Source organism: Plectropomus leopardus, chromosome 13 (assembly GCF_026936395.1).
Source record: "Plectropomus leopardus strain MGB_pleo_1.0 chromosome 13, ASM2693639v1, whole genome shotgun sequence".
NCBI lineage: Eukaryota > Metazoa > Chordata > Actinopteri > Perciformes > Serranidae > Plectropomus > Plectropomus leopardus.
Genome location: NC_142188.1, coordinates 7,110,618 through 7,129,206, shown reverse-complemented (window position 1 = coordinate 7,129,206; position 18,589 = coordinate 7,110,618). Strand labels below are relative to the sequence as shown.

The window sequence follows — 18,589 nt, the reverse complement described above, 5'->3', positions numbered from 1 at the left end:
ATACATTTTAAAACTACGGTCTCAGACAGTCCAGAAATATCAGTAACAATGAAAAACTCTCCCAAATCCAAAACTAGAATACCGGAACTCAAATTTGTTATGTCATAGATATAACAACAAACTTTATGGTTCATTTTAGGGTAAGATGGAGTATTTAGGTGGTCAGTGTGGCGGCCTGTCGTCTGGTATAGAAGTGGAATATCCTGTTCGGGGGTGCACAACGTGGTTGGTGTTGTTAAGAAATGATGGTCTTCAGCAAACATGGATCCAAAATTAAGGTACTACACTTAATGAGTTTGTGCAGAATCCATTATTTTCATTGTTAGAGGTTTACTACCCTTTAAGTCTCACAAAAATCTCTATTATTACAAAAAAAAGAAAAGAAAAAGATGTTCAAGCTGTAACAGGGATTAAAACATGTCAGGTCTGAGGCTTTAATTTAGGGGTCGACCGATATTGGTTTTTCATGACCCTTACCAATATTGATTATTAGTACTTAATCAGACAGATATTTTGAACCGATATGCATGCACAATAACAATGAACATATTTCTGTCAAAATTTAGGGTTTCAAATATAACAAACTCCAACACAAAACTTGGTTTAAATGCCTTCAACAAATGTTTAATCAAAACTGAAACTTTCAACATCATACACAGAAAGTTCCCTGCAAAAAGTTCAGTAAACATTTAAAAAATGCCAAATATCGGCCTCAAAAATCAGCCAGGCCGATAATCTGTCGAGTCCTGCTCTAATTGTTCGTCTTCTTCCATCAAACCTCTAAATCACCGTCTCTGTTTTTCATTGCTTTTCATTTATTCTGCTTCTTTACAAAATACATTTTATCAAAGTAATGTAGTAAATTACATTTTTGAGATACTTTTACTTTACTTCAGTGTTTCAGTTGTATGTTACTGCACACTTTATTTCTTACATCAGAAATGTGAACTTTTACACAGAAGAGCTTAACTCATTTGGACAAAAAGAAACTCAAAGATGGACCAATTAAATTAGATTTAAAGTTTGTGGCATTAAGACCTAAAAAAATAAAATTTAATTGACTGTTTAATGATATTTAAAACCTAACGTTTACAAAATTGAATTTAAGACTTTTTAAGGACCATCACATGTCCTGGGAACAAAAGTCAATTCAAATTTAGTCTGATGATCCCGCAAAATCCTACAAAACAGTCTTAAATTTTCCTGGCTTTGTGGATCTTTTTATGGAGCCACATTTTTGAAGCGGTGGGAAATTCTACACCACAAACCAAACAGCAAAATGATTTCCCCCCCCTGAGCTCCTTTATGCTACACGTTTTGAGGTGAGAGCTATACGCAACCCTTCTGTTGCAAGATTTGCAAAAATATGGCTTTTCGCGCGTGTGCACCCGTAAATGAACGTTGAGATTTGATCTCTGTGTGAATGATTTTGAACAGAAGGGACACTTGTGCGGCTTTTCACCTGTGTGAATTCTCAGATGCGCCTCCAGGTGGCTCCGACAAGCAAACTCCTTGTCGCACTCGGAGCATTTGAAAGCCTTTGTCTTCATGTGAACCATTTCGACATGTTTGATCAGGTCAGAGTCCCTGTTAAAACGCTTCCTGCAGAAATGACAAGTCTTATCATCCTTCTGCGCTTGTTGCTGCTCTGTTAAAGCACTTTGACTCTTGTTCCATTCATCGTCATTAATTGTCACCGTTATAGTGCTGACGGCTGGGAACAGCCGGCAGTCAGACTGAGCGGTCGTGTCCAACTCGGTAAATTTAACTCGTATGTCCTCAGAAGATTCCTCCTTCATCTCTGAGGTGACACATTGATCCATGTGCTGATTCGGATGTGACAGATGTGAAGCATCTTTTTCATTTCGTCCGTCGTCTACGCTTTCCGTCACACTCACAGGGACAGGTGGGAGCGGCTCGCAGTTAGTGGTTGGTTCTGATGCAGAGTGTTTGACTTCAGCATCGTGGAAAATATCAGCCTCCATGTACGCACTGATGCACAGATCCACCTGCTCCTGTTTGACCTGAGGAGACTCGTGCTTTTCCTGCTCATTGGGAAGCTGTTCTGGCTGCTGTGAAGGAAAAATGTCCCCAGAGACAGACTGTGCATCTAAAAGACAGAGAAGACATATGATAAAATTTGGAGGGTACTGCATAATCTACACATCCGACCAGCAGGGTGTCATTCGTTTGATACCAAAGCCAAAAAGGACTTGCTTTTAATTGACAATTTGTTCACTCGATTTTTGTTTTCATGTGCTTGATTTTGCTGTTATGGTCTGCCAGCTGTACTTTGTGTCTGTGTGTGTGTGTGTGTGTGTGTGTGTGTGTGTGTGTGAGACGTGTCCCAGTGTGAGTGGTTATTGAAAGGCAGGTGGTGTTCTGGGATTGGCTGTCACAGGATTGGTTCATCCACAATCAGAGGTCTTTTTAACCCCTTGAAACCTGGATCAGTTTTATTTTTGGTGAAATTTTAAATGAGACATCTAGAATTAAGTGAAGAAGAAGCATGAGGTTTCATAAACTGTCAGGTATTTTAAAAAAAAAATGGCAATAATTTATATTTTTGACAGTTTGGGGCTATAATAAATGGTGTAATTTTGGTAATTTTTAATAAAAAAAAAAATCTTTCAAACACTCAAGTTGGATTCAGACATGAGAGGGTATTTATTCCTTAGATCAACAACAGTTTTCTTGTGCTGCTATAACTTCTTTATAAATATTAGTAGTTTTCTTATATTTTTTTAACTAATTTCTTGTTTATGTTTTGGGCCATTTTCTTGTTAAGCTTCTGGTTTAAAAAAAAACCTGTCTTACTTTCTTGAGGCCATTTTCCTGTTTATTTAATTTTTTGCTTATTTTCCAGTCATTTTCTTGTAAATTTTAACTAATTTCTTGCATTTCTTGTTAACCTGCTCTTCATCTTCCCCTGATTGTTTTTTTTTTTCAATAAAAATTCAAGCAATTTTAACCATTTAAAGTAGCGTATCCCTTCCCTAAGTCATAACAAACAAATAATAATAATAAAAAAAAACATTAATTCCTGCCTTCGTGGTGCTTAACAAATTATTTGAGCTGCCTCCCCCATTTCGCACAACTCCTTTCCCTCTCATAAATAACAAACAGTCCCTAAATGATTAGTACTGCTATGCAAATATCAGTAGCTGCAGTCAATTTGTTGCCTAGCAACGCTCCACGGCTAATTTACACAGCAGCTAGCTAAAGGCTCCACTCACAATGACACAAACCTGCCCTGAACAACAAAACTTGAGGTTTTAAGGCGGTCAGCTGCTCGATCTGCTGCCTCAGCTGGATGACCTCTCTCCTGGAGCGGACTGCTTCGTCCCGATACTCCGCTATTGTCTTCTCCACCAGCCCGAAGATCTCCTCTGCAGCCGCCGACAGCCGCTCGTTAACCCGCAGCCTGAGCAGCTGCGTCCCCGACATGACGGAGCGCCGGATAATGCCGCCGGTCAATGTGGAGGAGCGACTTTAAAACGAAGAAACGAACCATTCGCTAAATGAAAGCATCACAATCAAAACATACGAGGACCTCATGAACCGCTCAGTTAATACTTCCGGTTTAACGTCATGACGCAGTTTGATTTTCAGCAGCGCCCCCTGCCGCCCGGACCGTCTCACCTTTTTTTTTTTTTTTTTAAGTTTAATTTTATTTGTTTGTTTTAAAGAACGTAGAAAACAAAATGGTACATTGTTGGTGTTTACCAGACGCAAAATATACTTAAAATAAAATAAATTAAAAAAACAAACTGAAAACAAATCAAAAAGCAAGGGGAAGTATAATAAAAGCGAAATTTGCATATATATATTTATATATATATATACACACATGCATGCAGGTACACACATACAGACAAGCAGACACACACAAACTAAAAATACACAATGAATAACAAACAAAACATATTTATTCTTAATTTATAAAATAAATGTGACTTTTTAAAATTGGTTATACCTTATTTCAAACAATACAAAAATACAATAAATAAAGTGATATGTGCATTTAATAAATAAATAATTACTGCAACAATAAAGTATTTCTGTGATGTTGTCTGTGAAACATTTTCACAGAAAGGACAATTTAAAGGTTTCATTCTTAAATGGGTTCACAGGTGCACCACCAGGTAGTCTCTACACGGGAATGCATTGCCAAATTTGTTGCACATGAAGGGTTTCTTTCTTGCATGGCTGTCACCCAAATGTCTTATGAGGTCAACATCCTTTTTAAATCAAGCACAGCAAATCTGACAGAGCTTGACCTCATGCAATGCGTCCACTTGGCAGTCAGTGAGCTGTCTATTTTCCGCTCTTCTTCTTCTGTATTTACTCGTGCAGCAGCAGAGCGGTGTGATGAAGAGGCCTGACAGTTGGCAGTTCCCTCTGTTTGTCTATAACGTTGTTTCACACAGTTAGAGGGAGCGAGGAGCGGCCTCCAGCATCGCTGTGAGCTCCATTTCTTGCTCTTTCATCTGCTGGAATAATTGATCTTGGCTCTGCTGTGGCTCCGTGTTGGGATTCCTCTCCTGCTGAGCGGGAAATATCTCTGCTGACACTGCGGGGCCATCTGTTAAACGTGAAACAACATTTACCGACTCAGATTTTGTGATTTACTCAAGCTCTGGAATGGGAACCGGTCTCATCCCTGTGTGTCACGCTTATTTTTCTGGTCCATCTGTTCTTATTGAGTTTTAAGCCTGTTGGAGAGGTATATTTCATAAAAATTCAATTAAGAACTTCTAAAACAGATATTTACAGTTTAGATATTACTGATTATTGTCTGATCTGTCTGCCCAATGCCCACTTTCTGCTTCTACTGTTGATGAAAATATATTTCTTTTATTTCATTTTGTTTTTATTGGCAGCCAGAAGATTTTCAATTAAGACACATACAAAAGCTTTACTTCTAAACTGTCTTGGTGATAATAAATCACAATGAAATCAAGTGTTTAAAGGCAATATATAAAAGTACAAGCCAAAAGAAAAGTTAGCAGGGAAACAAGTGAAAGCACACAAGGATAGATATAAAAGTTTATAATAATATGGACAATTCAAGAGAAAAGGAGAATTCACTCACAGCCAATTGGCTTTATAAGCAGATACAAAATAATTTAATCCTCTTCATAGACAAAAATCTAAAAAATAGTGGCAATTGATTGTTTGTTTACCTTACATATAAATATTCTCCTTGATTAAAAAGAGATATTTGTGTGCCTGTCAATGCCTTTTTATAAAATAAATATTTTAATTCAATTTAATTAAATTATTTATTATTGGGCAACACATGGAGCAGCTAAAAGTATTAAGAATCTACACCTAAATGTACACATCAGTGCTCATTTGAATTTTAACTGCAACTAATACTTGTCGTAAAATGCTAGAAATTACAGACCCAACTGCAGATACAAACACCACACAGGCTACAGACAAAATCCTGTTCAATTTTACTTAACATTGAATGTTTCATAGTGTAAGAATCTATTTTGAGTCAACCTCAGAGTTATTTCCTGTCATTAGTGACACATTTCTTTAGATAATTATGTGAGTAAAATCCTACAAATACAGGATAATTTAACATGGATGTAGGTCCATATTGTATTTGTTGTCAGGGTGGATATTCAGTGTTGAACATCTGAGCATTTCCAACAGAAACTAAACACAAGATCAATTCCAAGATGAGAAGTTTATTGGTTTGCAAAGTAGCTGTTTTTACAAAAGCATGAGGAGAAATAAAAACATTTAGGGAGGACTAACACGTTAAAATGTACCGTCTATATTTAAACAGCGATCCTGTGCACATTCTCAACAGGACACTAAATCAGGGTCATCTCAGGATATTTCGAGAATTTGCATCATGACAGAAATACAACTGCTCCTGTTTTTTGTGGAGCAGTTTCTTTTTTTGTGGCGAACTGGGAGTTGCTCAGCTGAAAAAATGGCAGATCAAACAGCCGACATGATGCTTGGTAACATGAAAGACTTTCGGATGATCAAAGTCACAACAGCCAACACCCTGGTGATCCTCAGACTCGGAAAACACAGAAGTCAAAATGTTAGTTAACCTCATTTTGTGATGAAAAGAAAAAAAAATCTTTGATCAAATACTCGTTTCCTTGTGTCATACAGGAAAGTACAATGTGTAATACTTGACCTCGGTTACTTTTATCATTATAAAAAACTCAACTTTTCAAGATGCCTTCATATAAACAGCAAAAAATAGTACTTTACCAATACAGTATGCATGACGTTACCACACACAACCCTGCTGGTTACACTGTAATAAATAGAAATGATAACATGATTGTACAACCACACGATACATTAGCAACAGATCAGCCTACTTCTACTCAGAGGACACTTCATTAATGGATATCATGATGTAGCCGCTCTCACAAAATGTGATGGAGGTTTAAGCACTTTTTAGAAAGCCATTGTGTTATTCTACTTTTTTTAAGTCCTTGGGAACATTTTTTTTTTAGATACTAAAGTGTCAGAGGTGGCAAAAGATTGTAATTTGGTGCGCACTAAACTGAAATAACTACTGGGCTATTAAAGGTAAACAGGCCAAAGGCAAATCTGTCCTTGAATCACGCCTTATAGCAGGTGAAAAACAAAAAGAAAAAGCATGCTGGACTGGAACAAAAACTGGCAATATAATACCTCAATAGTTCATGTTTACAAAATGCCAGGTACTAGCTTACATGCACAAAATGCTTTCTGTAACTCAGCTTCCTCGTGTAAAAACGAAGCCTGTGAGGCCTTGTTCACAAATATGTACATCCAAAGTCCAAAAGCAGGAAACATACAGACCTGGGTCAAATAAACTGTTTTAACATCAGGAAGGATGTTTTTTTTTCATATATTATATATTAACAGTACTTCCATCTGGGTATTCATCATCAGATTACAATCAGTCAGAGGATAACATTCAGTTTTTTAGTTGTAATTGTAAAGGGTTAGAGAACAATTAAAATAATAGTTTAGAGCAACACAATTTCCCAGAATCATCCAAACTTATGGGATCATTAGGAGATCAGAAAGGGGGACTTATTGTATTTAACACTATGATTCAGGAAGAAGCACAAACATATGTTGAGGATTTTAACAACATGTACCAAAAAAGTTTTCACTGGAATATTAAGCACTTTTAGGTCCTTACAGGTCCAGTGTGTAGGGTTTAAGGGAATATGTTGGCAGAAATTGAATATAAAAAATATTTTTTCTTCAGTGTATAATCACCTAAAAATATGAATCACTGTGTTTTCGTTACCTTAAAATGAGACGTTTATATCAATATAAAGAGTGGGTGGTTGGCATATTGCATTACCATGTTTATACAGCCGCCAAGAACAAACAAACCAAAGTTTCTGCATCAGCCACCATAGTTAGTTTTATTCAGTTATTCCGTTTATTTCGGAGAGGAAGACACCTATGTGGATAATTCAGCTCCCAGTAAAAACCTCCCAAAAACATCTGATCAAAATAGATGGGCCGACATTAGCATGCAACCTGTCTCCAACTTTGGAAAAACACTGATTTCTAACGTAAAACTGCTTAATTCAGTATTTTTTACCAGTTTTAATCACATGGTCCATTTGTTTTGAGTAGAAGAGACCTCTGTGAATAATTTGGCTCCTGGTAAAAACCTCCAGAACACAGCAATTCTAACTGGGAGACATTTCAGCTGGCTGCAGTGTGCAATTCTCAGCACTAGATGTCACTAAATCGCCCTAAATCTTACACACTAGACCTTTAAGTGGACACTAACACCTTTTTTGAAGTGCAACAGTACCACTTAAGTATACTCAAGTACCATACCAGGTTATCATGTACCTGCACCATTCAACTGTGCAGCAAATACACAGCTGGAAAACCCACAACAGTCTGCTAATGCTAAATGTGCTATGTTGAGAAAAACACACTCCCTGCTCAGCTCGCTGCACACACACGCTCACACACACATACACAAAGAGCACTCCCTGGTTAGAGCCCTTTAGGTCAGGAAGTCTCGAATTGTTCATCTCCCTCCCCCGTAATTCCAAACTGAGGAGCTGAAAACTTCAACACACATCTTGCTACCATGTCCATGAAACATACTGCTGGTCATTTTCTTCACATGGTGTATATTAACATGTTTTTACAGGAAACTGTAGCGTCACAAATGGATGGTCACCAGTTAATAAAAAGAACACAAAAACAGCATCCAAAAAACCCCCCCAAGATTACACGTTATTGTGCACATTTGTTCTGTTGTAATACTGGAGTAACAATGCATCGCGCTGGCTCACGTTCTTCCAAACTGCACTTTTCCTTGCCCTCTCATACCAAACTGTACTCATTTCCTGTTTGTGTCCGAAAATAAACCAGCGCTCGCCAAGCGAAAACGAGGAGCTGAGGAAGACCCTGTCTGACCAACCAAGAGAAAACAAGCTCTGCTCCGGAGCAGCTCAGTCCTCGAGCAGCGACCTTATTGCTACTTGAACGGAGATAATAAATACTCAGTGCATGTATGGACAGCCTCTCTGTGGTCGGATGAATGCTGCACACAGCTGCAGCTCACTGTGCGCAGACGGTAATGAGATGTCAAACAAAGAGGTTTCCTCAAAGTTTGCTCGGAAATCTAAAGGAAGCTTCATTAGTGTGAGCAAAGGTACGCATCAATTACTGAGTGCCCTGCAGCAAAGTCAGTGCAACCGCTCTGCACAGATGTCTCATTTTACTCTAAATTCACAGCAACAATATGTGATGTAGAGGTGAGCTTGTTTGGATCAAAAGTGAGAAAATGTCAAAATCTTAACAGCACTTCTGCACTTTGCTTAAATGTCGAGCAAAAGATAGGAACCGTGACACAGCATTAAGAGCATTAAATTTTCTGTTTGATATGAAGTACATCTGCTTCTAAAGATAACAAAAGCTTCTCCAGCGTGCTTTAAGCCATTTATAGCTTTCTAATAAGACACCCTTAGGGGATTTATAAGTTGTAAAAATGACTTAATTCATGGCTAACAAATATTTTACTAATGTTTTATGGATCATATAATCATAAGCCACTAATATGAACCACTTTTGGGTTGGCGTTTTGAAAAATCCCTTTGTCCGATCTTCTTGCAGAATGATGTTTGATTTGTCGTATTAGCTTTTTCATGCAAACAAATTGTCATTTTAAGACTTAATGCCTAATTATGAAGTCAGGAACCTTTATCAATGATTCATTTATACTGGCAAAACTAATGGTTCATTAGACGGTTAACCAACATTATCACCAAATACAAGAGAAACACCAAAACGGATTTTTCACTAACCTAAACCCAAAAGTTGTTCTCATCAATGGCTTACAAACTAATCTCAAAAAGCAAATGTAAATAATAAATATTCATAAATAAAGCCATAAGTTACATCTTATAAACCCAATATTAAAAAGTAGTGCCTGGAAGTCTAAGCAGTGAAATTCTTAGCGAGTTTTACTGTGTGTGTAAACAATAGAGCACCTTCAAGGGTAAGTTTGGTATTTTTCAACCTGGACCCTATTTTTCCTTGTTTTTGTGTCTAAGTGACTTATGAGAGCAACAATTTTTGGAGTAGGTCCAGTATTGAGACAAAGCGCTGCAGAGTGCGGACGTCAGCGGCTGCAATGTAACCACTCAGGGCATGTTTGCGCCGTCAATTTATGTATAGTAAAAGTGCTTGTTTTTGTTACTGACAGGCTCAGATTGTTATCAGATTGCTAAAATTACTGCTTATTTAAAGAGTCTGGAGAAACTGCTGATGGCGATTTTGGGGCTTTTTTTTGGTTAAACTAAGGATCTTCGTCTTTAACAAAAAGGTCTATATCTGTATGGATTCTTTACATAATGTTGTCAGATATTGAAAATAACAATGTGAGCCTGTTGGGGCATGTTTGCGGCGTCAATTTACATCCACTAAAAATGCTTGTTTTTGTGGTTACACTGCAGCTTGTTTCACTCTGGCTCAGTGCTGGACTAATTAAAAAGGTGTTGTTCCCATTAGTCATTTAGACACAAAACAGATGTAAAAGTAGAGTTCAGGTTAAAAAAAGCAAACTGAACACCCCCTTTAAGACATAATACTTTAATACTGTGTGTTCTGCTTCGCAGGTAACCTTTCCTTTTACTGTGTAGTCACTTTTATAACCTGACACCCTGTGTTAAGTGGAATGCTTATAGAAACTAAGCCATATAAGACATCACTGTGTTTGACTTATAAAAAACTGCTCGCTGCATTAAACAAGGGTGCAACTGTTTCATAACATCTATCAGTGTCAGTGTGGACAAAACGCTGAAGTGGAATGAATCATTTTAAAACACATGAGACATACTGTAGGACTGGAAATGGACTATAACAGCATCGGCCGTACCACCAAAAAACTGTGACAGTAAGTATAATAACGTTGTGCATCACTATTATCTTCTATGCTACTATAGAAACATGAATACTATACATTCAAAATACCACCAGGATCTGATCCTGCTTCTTGACAACCAGCTGACTGAAGGTTTGAGTTGAACACCTGCACACTATAACAGTTTGTTCTAAATATGTTTTTTAGAGTGTTTTTTTTAATGAGAATTAGTTGCATAACGTTTTAGTGTACAATTCAGACGAGGTTTGCATGGAACAAATGTGTCCCGTGGGTGTGACAGCAGAGAGCAGAGTCCAATTTTCAAACAAATTTAAAAGCCATTTTTCTTCTCTCCTCACCACTAGAGCAAACAGTCATACTTCTACTTCCTGTTCAGCAAACAGAGAATTTCTATCTACAGAATGGCTGCAGTGATCGCTAAATCTACCAACACACACAGCGCACAGTACAAGACGCTTCCTGCTACATCTTTTCATGATATAATCCTCATTTTGGGGGATTTAGGTCGGTGAAACTGCAGCGTGTTACCGTGACAACTGGGTTAAACCCCAGGGAAGGCAGAGGAGCTGGAGATACATCAGCACAGAAAAACTGGGTGTAATACTGCGTGCTATCGTGATCAGATTGAGTTTCAGAGGAAAACTGTAACAATAAATACAGCTGCAGTGAAATTAAATGTGAAAGCATCAAACTACCTGCAGCATTTTGCTTTAACCCTTTGAAGCCTTAATCGAAATTAGTTTTCTTGTGCTGCATTGAGACGCCGTTCACAAGCAATCGTCAGGCAACTGGTTTCATTTCTCTCAAAAACATGGAAAAAAGGCAATCAGCAATTAATATCCCTTAAATTACATAAAAAAACAGTTCAAGGTTTGAAAATTAGCTAACAAAGAGAGAGAGAGAGCTCTTTTTTTTAATTATCAAATAACTAAGGAAAAATGTCAAGACATTTGTATTTATTATTATATGTTTATTAGCAGTCAGTTCATTTCCTGTTTTTGTTCTTTTACTTTACTTTTCTTCCTTTTTTTTTGCTAATTTCAAGTAATTTTCTTGTACCATTTTATTAATTTATTGCAAAGTTTTGGGTCATTTCTTGTTCACTTTCTCACTGGCTTCTTCCCATATTCTTGAAAGAAATTAGGCCAACTATCCCAGCTTTCAAAGGATTAAACCAGTTTTATCTGATATGAAAATCATGGGAATAGTCAGAGCTCAGATTGAATATTTTAACCCTACTCAGGTCCAATACTGCAGGATTTTACAGCATATTTGACACCATTTTGGGGTAAAAATCCTGGTAATTTGTGATAAGCATCTCTGTTTGGCTGGATCAACATGCATTTTCCAGTTTCTCCATAAGGTTTTGCAAGATTTTTATATGCCGACGAGTTGCAGAATTTGAAATCAGTCACTAAATTTCAACAGTTTGCTTTCACGTTAGCTGGTCAGAGCCAGAAATTTGTTCCTGAGTAACCTGTATCTATAACAACCGAGTTATTATTCCATCCTCGAAAGCACTCCACACCCGCCTCAGCATCCCTAAAGGACTCCACATAAAAAATGAATGTGCTATTAATAAGCTGCAAGATCCCTGATCTGACAAAACTGGGGCTATAAAGAGAAAAACCTGAAAACTGAGCGAACACATTCACACCCAAAGCATCATCACATCAGTTTCAATACAACGGAATGGAAAGAAGTGAGTGAAAATGAAGCAGGAGAGCTCTAACTTGTCTTAGCCAGAGCCTCGTTTCCAGTCGTCATGCTGCTGCAGTGTTGCACGATGGGTGATGACGTAACAGACGCTCGTGTGTGTGTTTGATGGTCATCTGTGGTCAAGTCCTTGCTTCACACACGCCTTGCAGGAAGATGGGGGCACGTTAACCAAGCTTGGTGATCTGTAGGTCTCCCTCTATCCGTACTGTGTCGATAGAGGTCAAAGATTTTACTTTGTGATAAAAGTCAAAGAGCTGGTGTCCGTCCACGAATATCCGGAACCTCTGGTGCTCGCAGTGAATCTCAATCTACAGGGAGGGGAGAAAAAACACGGGAAAAGGAGAGAAAATAATCAGATAAAGTATTTACAAATTATAATCAGTCCATAAAGGAGCAGCGGAGCATCAAACTGCAAAAAAAGCCAAAGAATATGACAAAAGAATATTTTAACCCTACTCAGGTCCAATACTGCAGGATTTTACAGCATATTTGACACCATTTTGGGGTAAAATCCTGGTAATTTGTGATAAGCATCTCTGTTTGGCTGGATCAACATGCATTTTCCAGATTCTCCATAAGGTTTTGCAAGATTTTTATATGCCGACGAGTTGCAGAATTTAAAATCAGTCACTTAATTTCAACAGTTTGCTTTCACGTTAGCTGGTCAGAGCCAGAAATTTGTTCCTGAGTAACCTGTATCAATAACATCCGAGTTATTATTCCATCCCATTACATCCATAAAGGAGCAGCGGAGCATCAAACTGCAAAAAAGGCCAAAGAATATGGAAAAGGAATGGTTTGACACTTTAAGAAATATCTTATTTGTTTTCTTGTATGGAGTTAGAGGAGAAGTACGTACAGTAAATATGAAGCTACAGACAGGAGACGTTGTGTAAGCTTCGCACAGAGACTGGAAAGAGGGAATAAGTTTCCCTGATGTGTATGAATATGCTTAACCATGACCAAAGAGTAGATTTGCTGATTCTGGAGAATACTTTAAAAGTAAATGCATCAGGATGCTACTTAACTGCAGTAATGAAAGCACTTGTAATCAGGGATATGTTCAATCTGAAAACAATGCGCATCATTTTTCTGCTATTTTCGGGTTGAATGACATGTTTCCTTGAGGTACATTTTCTCTTGGTTGTTCAATGAACCAGAGATTTTACGATATGTTTCCAAATCAGCAGTGACGTGTTATAAAAAGGCGGTGTGCTTGTTTAATACAACATACACAACACGGGTGTTCAAAGCACCACGGTTTCCATTTAAGTATGTTTTGTGATATACCCCAGTTGTCTTTCATCCCTGCATCTGTTACTTTAGTTGATTAACAGGAAAGAAAAAAAATGCAGTTTTAACAACTTTCGCTCAAACATATGAATAATGCAGCTTTCGCTAAATGTAGGAAACAATGAGTGAACACAAGGTTTCATAAGAAGGGTTTTCTCACCAGCTAGCAAAGTCTAAAAAGTTTAAGTGCAAAAAAAAACCCAACTGATTCTTAATATCAACTGTATTTTGAATGAGTTTTAACATTTACCAAACCACTAAAACGCTGTCTAATAAAACAAGCTAAAATTAACTCAATGCTGGCTCACTTGGAGCTGCACACTGTGAATCTCAACAGCCCAAACACAAAAATACAGCAGAGTAAACACCTCTCTGCACAGTTTCGGCTAAAGAAAACAAACTTGCAGGTGTGATCTCACTCTCTGAGGCATTTTTTTCCCAATGAACTCAGTAACAGAAAAGCAGCCACCCTGCTCTGAAACCACATCATGTGTCAGTACGCATGCATCAAAATTCAAGAGGCAGGTTTTTTTTGGAAAGCATCTGCATGACAGCTTTAATCTCCAGCCGCCACCTTTTGACCGTGTCATGGTTGCTGTGCTGACCTGCTCCGTCACGCTCCGATCACAAACGACACTTTATCAGAGAGCTGATATTACATAACCCGACGCTGGGGATCACCTCTAAAAATAAAAAAATAAGGCGCAGAGAGTCGCTGTTGTGCCTTTTATTTTTTAGGGCTGAAGCTTCTTTGTTCAAGCTTAAACAGGATCCTCTTGGACAGAAACACGTCATCATATATTTTTAGGCGGACACCATATGTGTTATTCATGTTGCAGATTCAGAATTATTAGAGCGGACAAAGTCCTCAGGTCTCTTGAGAATGACTCATCATGCATATGTGCTGCTGCTGCTCAACCCCCCCACACACCCACCACCACCGCCTCATCCAACACATAAACAGCTGATGCCACCACAGCCAACCAAACAGGATGCCGCCTGTATTTACAGTAGAGAGATATGATGTAGCACGGAAAACATTCCCAATTGTCTCTTATTTCTTCACTGCAAGGACATTTCTGTTGCAACATTTGATAATCTCTCTGCCAGTATGTTGCCTTGAAATGCTGACGACAGGAAAAAAAACATCCAAAATACTTCAAAACTGCTGACAGCAAGGACGCATCAAACAAACAAACGACATGGGAAATGAAATGAAAAATGGTCACACAAAACACTTTTGGAAAACAAGTTGGAACCACCATTCTTGCTTTAAGAAATACTGCTATGACTGCTATTGATTGTTTTCATCATTTGGAAACCAACAAGCTGAGAATCTTGTCACATAGAGATTAGGAGTTAGAGAATCTTTGTTTTTTTTTAATTCTTAGATGCATTACAAATCTTTCTTGACAAATCATTTTCCAATGCAGTCAAGCCAATAAATGGTCATTTAAACCCACTTTTCAACATTATAATTTTGAAAGGCTGGTCCGTATGTTTCCTTATGGCTGAACCAATTGGATGGTGTAAAGTAAGGGACGTCTAACAAATGCATCATGTTTATACTCTTGGCTAGGCTTCTTCTTGAGTCTTGGTGAAAAATTACAAATACAATTCGACAGGGAAACACATTTCGATACCACACCTGCACCCCAAGGCTTGAAAGTTAGTGTTTGGTCTGAAAGCAACACAAGAAAAGAGATGTCCCTCCAGGTCTGAAAGGGTTAAAGTATGTGTTGAACATAAACCAACAATCTGACCCTGCTTGCAAGAAACGTACACCAGAGCCCTTGTGAATACAAAAACTGATCTTTACCCTAAAAGGCTGATCGGGGATGAAGGGAAAGTAGGCGGTGGACGCCTCCTCCTCTGTCCACTTCCCAGAGATCCGTGCGCTGCGCAGGAACTGGCGGTCGGTGAAGCGGGCGGTCAGTTTCAGCGCCACGTCATGCGGGGTCTCCTCCTCCGAGTCCCGGCCGCAGGTCAGGCTCACGTCAAAGCTGAGGGAGGAAGGGACACATGGGGGTCAGACAGGCAGCATACGAGTCCAATAACTAATCTGGGGCTAAGTCAAAAGCATAATTCTGCTGCTGCTGTGTAAGAGCAAAACTGTTGTGTGTTAATTATGCATAATCCCTGCTGCCAGTTTGGGTTCTCCCTCCCCCTGCAGCTGTGCTGTTTACACACACAACCTTCTTTGTGCGAGACATGATTACAGTAACAAACTTGCTGAGATGTAACAAAGGAAAGCTGTTTTTAGAGCAGCTCTGGCAGCCAGGACTTTCACATGAACTTTGGCATGAAAACTGTGCCAGCAGCAGCATGTGGACACGATGAGGTCATGGGGAGGTTTCTTCCAAGTTTGACATAAGTTTCCATGTACGGTGAGGACACACCCAAACAAGCCTGCTCCACTGGGTCTTCATTTTTTCCCCGTTTCTCCCCCTTTTTTCTCCCTGCTGGTTTGGGAACGCCCTGTCTCTGCATACTTAAAAAGCCACCATTCTCTGTAGCAGCCCACGCAGTGTCTCCTGGAGACAGCGGCCGTGCAAGTCTGACTGCACTAACAAGAAAAAGCCTATCTCTAAAATCACTGAGGGTGACCTATGTTTTCAAGAGTAGTGGAGGAAGTATTCAGATCCTTTACTTTAGTAAAAGTACTGATACCATCCTGTGAAAATACTCTGTTACAAGAAAAAGTCCTGAATTGAAAATGGCATCCTAAGTGAGTAAATATATGTAGGAAAATGAACCTCAAGTACTGAAAGTATAAGTACCCAATGCAAAAAAAATCAAGAAAAAAACAACCAGAAAACAATTATAAGAAAATGATAAAAAAAAAATAAAAAACCCCAAACTCAAAATTATAAAAAAAAATAGAAAAAAACATACAAAATGATGAAACAAATTAAAATATAAAATATGAAAAGACCCAAAAACTTACATTTTGAAAAAAAAGGGGAAAAAACTCAAAATAATTAAAAGATATATAGAAAAAACACCAATAAACTCAAAAAAAGCACAAAAGTTCCAAATTAAAATAAAATGTGATTATTTTAAAAGGAAAACTAATCAACTAATTGTTGCAGTTATACTTGTATAAACTATTAATTTAACAAAACAGGTTTTAATTTTAGTTTTTATGCAAAAATTTGAAATTATAAGGTATCTAAAGCTGTCAGATAAATGTAGTGAAAGAAGAAGTATAATATTTCCCTTTGAAATGCAGTGGAGTAAATGTATGAAGTTGCATGAAAAGTACAAGAACCTCATCCATTCTTAGGTGCAGTAGCCTACTTGAGTAAATGTAGCCTACTTAGTTACATTCCCCCATTGGTTGTAAATATAGTGAGATAAAGTCAGGCTCCAGATAAGGTGTGCATGCATTGTTAAGTGTTATCTTACCTGTCTGGCTCCAGCTCGACAATGCCCATCACTATGATTTTCTTTCCTGGTCGCATGCCGCCCCGGATGCGTCCACTGAATGGCACCGTCTGTACAAATTTAATTTATTAACCACAATTGGGAAAGAGCATCAAACAACAACAACACCTGAAGGCATCTTTCATACCAGCAGACGGGAAATGTCCTCCTTGTCAGGTGAGATGAGGCCGGGGTTGTCCAGCGAGTCGTTGAGATGGTCATCCTCCACGTTCTTCAACACCAAAAGACACAGGATGCAAACTGTCATTCACGGCTGCAGCAGGTAGGTTACAACCCGGCCTAAGTAGTTTAACACCCAGCACGAGGCCTGTTTATTGATGCACAGTGTGGCCTTGCATGCGGCTGTCCCCAACAATGAGATGGCAGTAGCAAACCTGTCATGTTTATCAGCTACCGTGTGCCACGTGAATTTACAAATTAGCCACATAAACTGCAAATTGCGCTGCGTAAAACGTCACATCACCGGTTGAGCGGCCTAGGTGTGCGGATACATTTCACGGCGAGCATATTGGATTTCCTATTTCCTCCCCCCGGCCGTGCATGAAAGAGGAGTCGCCTTTGCGCTCTGAATGCGCCGCGCACGGCGCTCCGCATTTTACAAATAAGCGCCCGGACAAATGGCATTACGCAGCGCTTGAACCAAACCCGCATATTGTTACGTGCAGAGAATAATCACCATACATGAAACAGCCCACTCTGGTGTCTCCAAAAAGCTTCATAATACTCACTATTCCGTCCTTTTCCGTTGCCTGCACCGCCATCTTGAGCAGAAGAGCATAGGATGCTTATTAATGGAGCAGAGGCGGCCCTGCCTGCTTGCCGGGGGAGTGCGGTGGTGTGTCAGCGTCGTGGCACTGACTCAGGATATTCCTGTTCCTGCTCCTATTCGTGGATCCGTCTCTCCACGTCTGATCGGACATAGAGCACCTAGCAGGACATCCTTCCGCTGCTCTGTCTCTCTGAAATGGGTGGATATCTGCTGACGTATGCTTCATAATAATTACAGACCAAAAGCTTTAATCCCCGTCTGTTGGAGAAGCCTAATCAGACAGATTTTCCTCAACCCTTCACCTAATTAGGCAACGCGCTCTTTGGGATTTTTTTGGGGGGGATTTTATTACTAGTTTAGAACAATAACTGGTTATTATATGAGTGCTGCACTGCGTGTCCTGAATTCAGTTTAAATGTGACTCAGTGGCCTCACTGTCCAAAGTGTGCAAACTCAATACTTTTTAATGATTAAACTCTGATACTATAAAAAGATCAGTTTCTGCTCAGTTGTGAGCCTGCAGCATTAGTTACTTTCCACTGGATGAAGTGGGCATTCACATTGTAATTGACTTTTGCACAAGCACCCCCCGCCCTTTTCTGTCTCTGTCCCTCTGTCTGTTCATTCCTGTGCATGCAAGCATCTCCCTCCCTCCCCTCTGTCTCTGAATGTGTCTCCACACTTTAACGGGTCTATTCTGCCCCTCGGTGGACGTCTCAATGAATTACAAGCTGAAACTAATTTTCCACTGATGGTTGGTTCATTCGACAATAAAAAAACCCATTTATATCAGGGTTTTAATCAGTGATGTGGAGGGAATATGCATTTCCTTTACAAAAGTTAAAGTGTCAATAGTACACTGTGAAAACACTTACAGGTAAAAGTCTTCTTATTATGAGAAGTACCCATATCAGATTGTTTTTCTAAATAAACACACTGCAAATTCAAATCTAAACAACACA

General features: G+C 38.9%; 2 protein-coding genes across 3 annotated transcripts; both read right to left on the bottom strand.

The window, feature by feature from the left end:
- Nucleotides 1–598: 598 nt before the first annotated feature.
- On the bottom strand, nt 599–3,586 carry LOC121954927 (uncharacterized). Its single transcript, XM_042502672.2, has 2 exons — nt 3,249–3,586; nt 599–2,110 (listed from the first exon to the last, which is right to left on the bottom strand). Exons 1-2 carry the CDS (start codon nt 3,445–3,447, stop codon nt 1,194–1,196), a joined length of 1,116 nt encoding a protein of 371 aa, XP_042358606.2. The 5' UTR covers nt 3,448–3,586; the 3' UTR covers nt 599–1,193.
- A 2,100-nt stretch (nt 3,587–5,686) lies between these two features.
- On the bottom strand, nt 5,687–18,181 carry lgalslb (lectin, galactoside-binding-like b). Of its 2 annotated transcripts, XM_088086541.1 has the most exons (5): nt 17,587–18,181; nt 16,986–17,069; nt 16,820–16,908; nt 15,231–15,414; nt 5,687–12,426 (listed from the first exon to the last, which is right to left on the bottom strand). In XM_088086541.1, the coding sequence occupies exons 1-5, from the start codon at nt 17,617–17,619 to the stop codon at nt 12,283–12,285; spliced, it is 534 nt and encodes a 177-aa protein (XP_087942667.1). In that variant the 5' UTR covers nt 17,620–18,181; the 3' UTR covers nt 5,687–12,282. The 2 variants fall into 2 exon arrangements, with proteins under 2 accessions (XP_087942667.1, XP_087942666.1); XM_088086540.1 differs by lacking the exon at nt 17,587–18,181 and having other exon boundaries at nt 16,986–17,120.
- Nucleotides 18,182–18,589: the final 408 nt, after the last annotated feature.